We start from the raw sequence: 9,584 nt of genomic DNA, 5'->3' as shown, positions 1-9,584 counted from the left end.
TAGTCTCCGCTCGTTTCGTCTGGCCTGGTTTATCTCGAGATGTAGGAGTGTGGGCCAGATCTTGCCTCCAGTGTCAACGAAGCAAAATACAGAAACATGTGAAAGCTTCTGTACCAGCGATTCCTGTTCCCTCGAGACGGTTTTCTCACGTTCACATAGACATAGTTGGTCCTTTACCGTCCAGTCTGGGTTACTCTTATTTATTAACCATGATTGACAGAACCACACGCTGGCCAGAAGCTGTTCCTTTGTCTTCCATTTCCACGGAGGCCTGCATGAGAGCGTTTATCTCCTCCTGGATTTCAAGATTCGGAGTTCCAGCAACATTAACTTCAGACAGAGGAGCTCAGTTTATGTCCTCTGTGTGGGCCGGAGTCTGTCGAATCCTCGGCATTTCTACCTCTCAGACAACAAGTTTTCATCCACAGTCAAATGGCATGATTGAACGGTTTCACAGATCCCTCAAGTCTTCTCTCCGAGCCAGAGCTGCTGACTCCGACTGGGTTTCTCATCTGCCTCTGGTTTTATTAGGACTCCGTTCGGTTCCCAAAGAAGACACTGGTTTCTCCGTCTCAGAGGCAGTATACGGTTCTCCCCTGACGATTCCTGGTGAATTCTTAGAAGCTCCAGAAATTCCAAGTTCACAGTTCATCAGCAAGGTGGAGAAAGTTATTGCCGGTTTTTCAACTCCTCCCCCCCATCATGTTCAGCATTCGCCTCCAGTTGAGGTTCCTACAGCTCTCAGGACCGCCAAGTTCGTGTTCGTTAGAGAAGATGCAAGCAAACCTTCACTCAGTCCTCTATATCGTGGTCCTTACCTGGTTATAGAACGGCGGAGTAAATTCTTCCGCCTCCAGATTGGTGCTAGGATAGATTCAGTTTCCTTGGACCGTCTTAAGCCTGTGTTCTCAGACTCTCCAGTGATTCCTGCTGCCCCTCCGCCTCGAGGACGTCCTCCTCTTCGACAATCCAAAGATCCTCCTGATCAATCATCCGCCGCGAAGTCATCCGCCTCCAAGAAGAAGTCTGTAGTATTCCTAACTCAACCTATAATTATACCAAGAAGGAATCCTCACAGACAAGGCAGGAAAGAAGCCCTTGCTCCGCCGTGACTCCGCCTTTCCTTCTTGGGGGGAGTACTGTGGCAGAAGACGATACAACAAGGAAACCGGATATTCGAACGCGGCAGGACGTACTCAAATACTGCCACGTCACCTTAATATAATTTTAATAACTCAAACTAAAATTTGTACTTTTACCAGTTAATAAATGTAATTATTTAAACCGGGCTTTATTTATCCGAGTGTAGCTAAATCCTAATATTTTTCTCTTTAATACTGCACTCTCAGCTCAACTACCCTACAAGCCAGTCTGCCCCTTTAAACAATGACAGCCTCCTTAATACCCCTGACTAAGTATAAATCTGATGCAGTAACTGCACCTGACGGTGGGTCAGCCCCTCCTACCATCTGTGGACTAAACACTGGACAACATATGTTTGTGGATTCTAGTTCTTCCTGTAATAAACTTTCCTTCAATATTGGTAAGACAAATTCCTATATCCCTGGGGATAAGCTAACCCATCCCCCCTCCTCCTCTGGAAAGGTGAAAACTATGATTTTCATGGGGTTTGCCCCCGACAAAGACTGAGCCCCCCCCTTGAAAGGTAAAAATGTTACCCCCCCTGGACAAAACTATTTATACGCCCCTGATTCTCAGCCAAAATTGTTTTAAAAAATTCGTCAAAATTGCCCCCCCCCCCCCGATTTTTAAATAAAATTTTGAAATTATTTAAAGTTTTTGTTTATTCAATAGACACAGCCAATTCAGTGAGCAGGAGCTGGAGAGTAAAGGTTACTCAGTATGATTGTGGAAGTAATGTCCCAGGAATAGGTAAAACAATTTTAATCCAATCTTTTTTTTGAATTATTTGGACTGTAGAGGTCATTTTAAGGGACCCCATGGGGGCTTGTAATGTCCGATTCACAGTGGTTTCCTTTGAACCTTTGCTTGAGCAAAAATGAGGCAGAGGTCGTCGTTGTTCTATCTATCTATCTACTTTCTATCCCTTTAACTTACACTTACAGTTCTCTGTTTTGATCATTTTACTTTACATTGTCAGATAATAAACAATTAGAAAAAAATTAAGAATCAAAAATATCATTTCTTCTGTAGCAGTAAATTAAAAACTGTAATTTACAGGGCTAATTATCTTTATTGACTAATAAAAATCAATAAATGTGAAATAAATATTCTAAGAAAATCTAAACTTTGACTTGCTCATTAAAAGTTTGTGCACTGGGTCAGGTATATAGTTAAACGTTTTCACCCATTTTATAAATTTGATCCCAGAATTTTTTTAGTTGATGACTGTCTTCAATATTTGACTGGAACCTCTGGAACTATTAAAAACTTCAACTATGACAGTTCTAAAAGTAACGCGGTCTTGGGTGCCAACACGCACTTGTCCAATCAGAACTATAATATATGCTTCAGGTACAGATAGTATTAAAAATACATTTCTTTAATTAAATGTTATGCCCCCTTCACTCATATATAAACCTTCTCTTGTGCCTTCCCTCCCGCCTTCTCCATATATAAACCTTCTCTTGTGCCTTCCCTCCCTCCCTCTCCATATATAAACCTTCTCTTGTGCCTACTGCCTACCCTCCCTCCCTCTTCATATATAAACCTTCTCTTGTGCTTTCCCTCCCTCTCTCTCCATATATAAACCTTCTCTTGTGCCTACCCTCCCTCCCTCTTCATATATAAACCTTCTCTTGTGCCTACCCTCCCTCCCTTTCCATATATACACCTTCTCTTGTGCCTACCCTCCCTCCCTCTCCATATCTAAACCTTCTCTTGTGCCTACCTTCCCTCCCTCTCCATATAAAAACCTTCTCTTGTGCCTACCCTCCCTCCCTCTCCATATATAAACCTTCTCTTGTGCCTACCCTCCCTCCCTTTTTTACTACATTCCATAATAACTGTGGAACAATGCAATTTTTTTTGTATTCGATGTTTTAAGAAACAATTTTACCAGAATACCATGAAATCTGCTTACTATAGTTAATGCAAAGTGTGGGTTTTAAGTGTATTAAACTATAAAAAATAAAAGATTACAGTGTCTTCCTTTTCTACAGCTTTATAGAGTCCACTGTATACTAAGAAATTATTGAAACTTGTTTCAAAACTTGGTAGCTTGAACTTAAAATTGATTTAGATCTTCTGACATAATGAATTAGTAAACATTTCTTAAAAACTTTTTAAAATTATGTAAGACTTTATTTATATATAGTACAATTATCACATTTATCAAACCTTTTCAAACAATTCCTTTACACAAAATTTTAAAAAGAGCAGAGAATGTGTTTCCCTGACTGTTGTATCCTGATCATACATCTGTTTTCTGTTCCTCTCTTTTAGATATACACATTCTATTCCCTTGTATACAAGGGAAACATGCATTTTGACACATATTTCTGATTTTCTTTCTCCCTATTGTTACGCATATTACTTTTTGTTTTGCATGTAGAGGTGTCAAATTTCTCCGACAAGTTATGCTGCGGAATTATGATCATACAGGTTGGAAAAATAAAAGTCACTGCTAAGTGGGATTTTAAATTTCTGATGATCCACTGTCAGAATTCTGCATTAATAATGAGAGATAGGATTAGAAAGGTTAGGCTAGGAGTGGATATTTTCGAAAAAAGAATTCTTGATTCTTGTAAGTTCTTCTCAGACAGTTCTTCAGAATTTAGCCTCATCTACAACAATCTTTTCTGCACAGCCAGCCGGCAAAGTATAAACCAGTATCAGGATTCTACTTTCTATATGTTTCCATTTTCCTTGTTTCTGGAATGAGGGAGGGGAAAGTGAAGCATAGAGAAACCCCTCCTTCTCTACACTATTATTTTATTTTTTCCAAGTAATAGGGTGTTTTATTCCACACAGGGTTCTGTTCAGCCGCAAGAAACAGGAGAGAGTTGTATAAGAAACCAACTGTTATGAGCTCCCTTGATGCTTACACATAGAACCAGATTCAATCGAAAGAATTAATGTCGTTCTAACAAGTGTGAATACCTAATAACAGCTAACTAGGCTTGTTCTTAAGAAGAATTGTTACCATATAAAGATGGTATGAAATAAAGGAAATCTAAAGCCTGAAAACTGATGTGAGTAAATCTACAGAGTATAGAAAAAAATGTATTTACAAGTAAAAATGAACAAATGAAAATGATACTAATGAATCATGGAAAGCCGAAGCTCTCTGACGGACTCTCCGCCTTTCATTTGCCTCGTACAACAAGTTAATCTTCCATCTTCGGATTCCATCCTGAACACTAATTCTGTTTCAATTTTAGCCCAGGTCAATTCTATTTTCTTTCTGCCTTATGGCAAGCCGTATCCATGTCTATTGGCTTGAATTCAAACTTATAAAATGTAATTCCTATTCCAACAGCGGCTTGCAATCCGAGCTTAGCTACGGATCTGTATGAGGACTGAAGGGGCTACATCAATAGAACTATCCACTCTGAGTTTAGCTCTGGGTTCATATGATAACTGAATTGGTTATATCAATTTAACTATCCTTATTCAGAGCTATTGAGCTCAAACTGGTTACATCTTAGCTCTGGGTCCGTATAAGGACTGAAGGGGTTACAACAATAGAACTATCCACTCTAAGTTTAGCTACGTCTTCGTATGAGAACTGAAGGGGTTATATCACTATTCCGAGCTATTGAGCTCACACTGGTTACATCTAAGCTCTGGGTCCCTATGAGGAATGAAGGGGTTGCATTATATCTAAAGCTGTCAGTAGCAAAACCTGGATCCAGCTAGGTAAGAAACATCCATTATTCAGGTCAATACATTATGCAGGCCTTTAATGTTACTTGTAGTTCTGTTTTTTTTCTTTTCCATTTTTGTGCAGGAATGTATACCTCCCATATACACCCCTGGCTAAAGTTTATCTAGTTTGCCATTTTCTCTCTCTCACCCTGTATCTCAAAATACTTTTAGAAGGGCCTAGCAAGACCTAGTTGTCGCTTTTCTGAAAGCTGAATGTACACTGTCATTTATCAAATCTATTTAAACCTTAATAGAATTTGTCTGATCCAGATTGTTTCACGGAGTTAGAGATGTTTCCGAACCAGATGAAGGATTAGAAGTGTCATCTCTTGTATTTTGATCTCTATTACTGTACTGCAGTTCAAGTGCTCAGATACCCTACCCCCCCCCCCTTCATATTAAGACAAGCTAAACACAAACCAGTTTTTTGTTGACAAACAAGTGTCGGCTCAGATTAGTTTTCTATTTACAATTGGTTTGGCAATTAAGTCAGTATAGCCATCACCATAGGAACTATCAGAGCTTCACTGAGCGTATTGGTATGAAATTTATATTATTATTGTTATTTCTGACTGTTATATGTTTTATTTATATATACCATTATAATATGTTATATTTCAGCATTAAACGTGTTCCTTCGACCTGTTAATATCTGCGATCGTGTTGCTGCTGAGTTTTCTATATAAAGAGTAGTAGTGGTTCTAAAACCACGAAACACAGATGTAACTGTATTGTTATGTCAAAATTTGCTAAAATATTTTGAAAAGGATAAAACAATGATATTTTCTTTAAAAAATTGAAAATAAGCTTTTAGCAATGTAGATATAGATTTTGACTGACCAAATAATGAAGTTGTGATTTCTAAAATCTTTAACAAACGTCCTTTATGTCCAGACAGGAACGAGGATTTTGTTCAATTTGTTTTGATCCAGTAAATCCAAGCACAACAGCCTCTTCATTTGCTGTCAGGTATTTATTCACTTAAAGGGACTGTTCTTCTAATTTCAAACGAACCTCCAATTATTTTTTGTTGTCTGATTCACAATGGTACCTTTTTTTCTTAGCATTAAGCAACAATGAGGCAGATATCCCACTGCATACATCCGCAAGTCGCTTACAGATAATCCGTTTAAAAAAATCAATTCTTAGATAGAAAAATAGAAAATTCTCAGTTTATCCTAAACAAAGGTTTAAAGGTTATATTGTAAATCGGCTTTGCCCCACTATAAATGAAGGGTATATCCGTCCACAATCAACATGCAAACCATGGTAAATTATGAAGATAAAAAGTGAAAGTTTTCAATGTCTTTTTTATGAGACATATTGGGGACCTTACTATAGGCTAACATCACAATTTTTTAACAATTCATTCAATATATTATATTGTTTAATATTTTTTAAATGTTACCCCCCAGGTTTCAGTATCAAATTCATGTTGGAGGTTTTAAACTTATTTTCTTTTACTTTAGTGCTAGTCCAAATGCCGCAGCTCAGTCTGCAACAGGAACTACCTGTACGGGAATTGCTATATTTTCTGATTACATTGAGGTAAAGAACATGTAAATTCTTCCATACAGGTACAGTGATAACCAGATAACTTTGGAATAGGTGGAAGACTTTATAGTAATGCAGATTGGCTATGTAAGGTAGTTGAACTGAGTATGCAGTGTTGTGGACAAATTCTTTAGGATTCAATTGAGACATATAAGTCGACGTTCAAAATCGTACTTTTGGGTGGATATGTTTTCAGAATTGTTTTTTTTTTAATTATTAAATAACGACGACAAAGAAATGTAAACAAAATTCTACAGTAAACTTATAAATTGTTTAGGAACAAGTTGAGAAAATAAAAATTAATCTTATCATCGAAAATAAGTAATCTTATTTAATTATTGTTTCTATAATCTCTCATTTTGCACAAAGATTTTCTGCAGATTTTCTGGAATTTTTATTGAAAAGACCACATTTGAAGAATTTGTATAAATCTGCGACTGAATTCATAGAAAATAAGAAATTCAATATAATGATGAAAACGAAATAATTGATTCTATCATTGATTTATTCTATTACTGATGAGAAATATGTTCCAAACCATCTAATATTAGTTTACTGTATAATTTTTACATATTTTTATTTCTGAAAACGTTACTCCCTAAATTCATGATTTTGAACGTCGACTCTGCACACAAACTCAGTAATTATACATCTTTGAAACGTTTTATATGTCTCAAATGAATCAAACTCAGTAATTATACATCTTTGAAACGTTTTATATGTCTTAAATGAATCTAAAAGAATTTTTCCACAACACTGCATATGCAGTTTAATTACCTTACATAGACGGTCTGTCCCTTTAAGTGTACTTGACGTTGTTACAAAGGAAATAGCTTTTCAAAATACTATTATATCTCTTATTTAGTGAAATGAATCTGTTAACACTGAACATTTGCTATGTGTAATGTTTCATGGAATATTTAAAGTCATAACTTGAGTCTAAAAGTCGTCTTTAGTTTCTAGTTTTCTGGTTCTCACTGTAGTTAAACCTGGAAACGGAAAATTCCCAAGTGATTTAAAAAAATGTCTTCATCCTTTTTCTAACTGACTTTTCATTTGTAAAAAAATAACTAAATTTTCAAATAATTTAATGTAATATTCCAATCTAATGGCATACTGCTTTAGGTCCAAAATCTGCAGCTTTCAATAGGTGCTGCTATTGCTATAGGAGTTCAGAGGAGTTGTGGAGTTCTTTTCAATGATAATGTAACATATGTTTTAAATTAAATAGCAAAGTTTATTTTTAAACTTCTTAGATTCTCTCAGTTTACAATTGTAAATCATTGTAAAATAAGTCTTGTCATGTGTCCACTTTTTCCTTCAGAATATATCGAAATTCATTATTTGAAAGAAATATTAATTGGCACAAAAATCAGGGGCCCGTTTTCTGCAAAAATTAATTTTTCATTTGAAATGTTAAAGATTTCACGTAGAATTTCATAAATAGAAAAATTGTCTGAGATTTAAGTTTTAATGATTTTTAGTAATCACAATGTTGTTTTAAAATTCGAACGTAAAACACAGTTTTGTACAGAATACATTAAAGACCAGAATAATTTCTGAATTATTATACTGTCCAGTAATGCCGCGTTTATAGTTTATGTATATAAACTGTACTAGTAGTAGTTCACAACTTGCTCAAGAGGTGCCGTTAAGTCGGTCCGGTACTTCAATTGAACCAAACTTTACATTGAGATGGTGTTTTAAGGCGCTTTTATAAGTTTTGGAAATTTCTGCAAGTAATTAATTCATGCATTTTTGAGGCACTACCCCTACATATTTTATTCTCCACTGGGTCAATTTGAAATACATGCGAATTAATATTTTAATATTTGATTAACACCAAGAATGACTTTATATTTATTATTGTTAATTTTAGATATTTTTTTTCAGGGTATCGGGACAGTGTCAGTAACCATGTGCAGTAAGTATAAAGTTTTTTTAAGTTTTTCTTGACTTTTTGGAGGAAACCTAACCAAATTAGATTAGAGAAATCAACTTGTGTTTAAATTCTTAGATTTGTTGGACATTCATTTTATATATTAAAGGAAATGTAAGCATATTTTTAAGTGAGCCTCCATGAAAGGTTTTGTCGTTTAAAGTGTTTAATTCAGTCCCTTTTCTTGCATTCTCATTTGCTTGTTACTGTAAACATGTTATTTGCCAACTCTTCTAGTATATCATTTTAAGACCATGCACAAGGCAGAAGAAAAGATTCCACCTTCAGTCATCATACATTAAAGATTTTTTGGCAAATAAAGTTTTGGGAAAATGTGATTCAGTTCTGACTTTGTAATTTTATTACTAAAAAATCAAAAATACACACATCAGTCAGACTCTTTATTAGGCTTTCATGTCCCTTTCCGTTGGGGTGTTCGTTTTAATGACGGAGAAACAACTGTTGCTTCTGCTGCTCTCAATACAGGAGAGAATGGTAAGTCTTATATTAACCTTAAGAAATGTTGATTTTTTTGAAATTTTATAAATCTATCTATCTATCTATCTATCTACGTTGACAGAAAAATTCACAAAATGTTTTAGTTTTACAATTGTGAAAAAAGAATGGCCGCTTGAAAACCAACATTTAAATACTAGAATTGTTTCTAAAAAAGGAATGCGATACGCCCCGGACATCCTAGAAAAAATTTGTTTTACGAACAATTTAAGAATAAATGCGTCAAGAAAAGCATTTTATTGTGTTATTGTGTACTTTGATAGGATTATCATATTTAAAATATCTTATTAATTGAAATTTTTTTATCAAAAAAAAAGAAATTACCCATCCTTATTCTAGTCGCTCTTGGAGGAATGTCTGGATTTGATATGAACTGGTTCCTACGTGCCTGTTGATTGAACTTAATTCCAAAAATCATGAATGTAAAATGAATTAACTAGTACTGCACATTATACACTATATGCTAATCTCAAAATAGTTTAATAAAATTTGTTTAATGCATTTGTATATACTGATGCGTATTTTCGGAGTATGAACAATATTTTAAATATAGAGGACAAATGAAAGTGTGGAATATTGAAAAACCACCGTTGGACTCAAATTATGATGTTAGTTAGAGGCCATCCATTGGAGAAGGAATATATTATTTGACAAAGAAAAAAATACTTCTCAAATTTACAATTCTAATTATCTTAGGCATTAGCAGCAATTAAACATTTTATTT

At 35.0% G+C, this 9,584-nt stretch overlaps 1 protein-coding gene across 1 annotated transcript in view; it reads left to right on the top strand.

The window, feature by feature from the left end:
* LOC111703186 (uncharacterized) overlaps positions 1-9,369 on the top strand; it is an 18,027-nt gene extending 8,658 nt beyond the window's left edge. The window contains exons 8-16 of the mRNA XM_023475060.1: positions 1,433-1,543; positions 1,816-1,893; positions 2,364-2,496; positions 5,746-5,820; positions 6,321-6,399; positions 7,531-7,611; positions 8,299-8,329; positions 8,753-8,839; positions 9,200-9,369. Coding sequence (XP_023330828.1) covers positions 1,433-1,543; positions 1,816-1,893; positions 2,364-2,496; positions 5,746-5,820; positions 6,321-6,399; positions 7,531-7,611; positions 8,299-8,329; positions 8,753-8,839; positions 9,200-9,255 — 731 coding nt within the window. The 3' untranslated portion in view covers positions 9,256-9,369. The remainder of the gene's footprint in view (positions 1-1,432; positions 1,544-1,815; positions 1,894-2,363; positions 2,497-5,745; positions 5,821-6,320; positions 6,400-7,530; positions 7,612-8,298; positions 8,330-8,752; positions 8,840-9,199) is intronic.
* Positions 9,370-9,584: the final 215 nt, after the last annotated feature.

This window comes from Eurytemora carolleeae, unplaced genomic scaffold (assembly GCF_000591075.1).
Source record: "Eurytemora carolleeae unplaced genomic scaffold, Eaff_2.0 scaffold487, whole genome shotgun sequence".
NCBI classification, from domain to species: Eukaryota; Metazoa; Arthropoda; class Copepoda; order Calanoida; family Temoridae; genus Eurytemora; species Eurytemora carolleeae.
The sequence above is the reverse complement of the archived record's forward strand: the minus strand, read 5'-3'. Positions and strand labels throughout refer to the sequence as shown.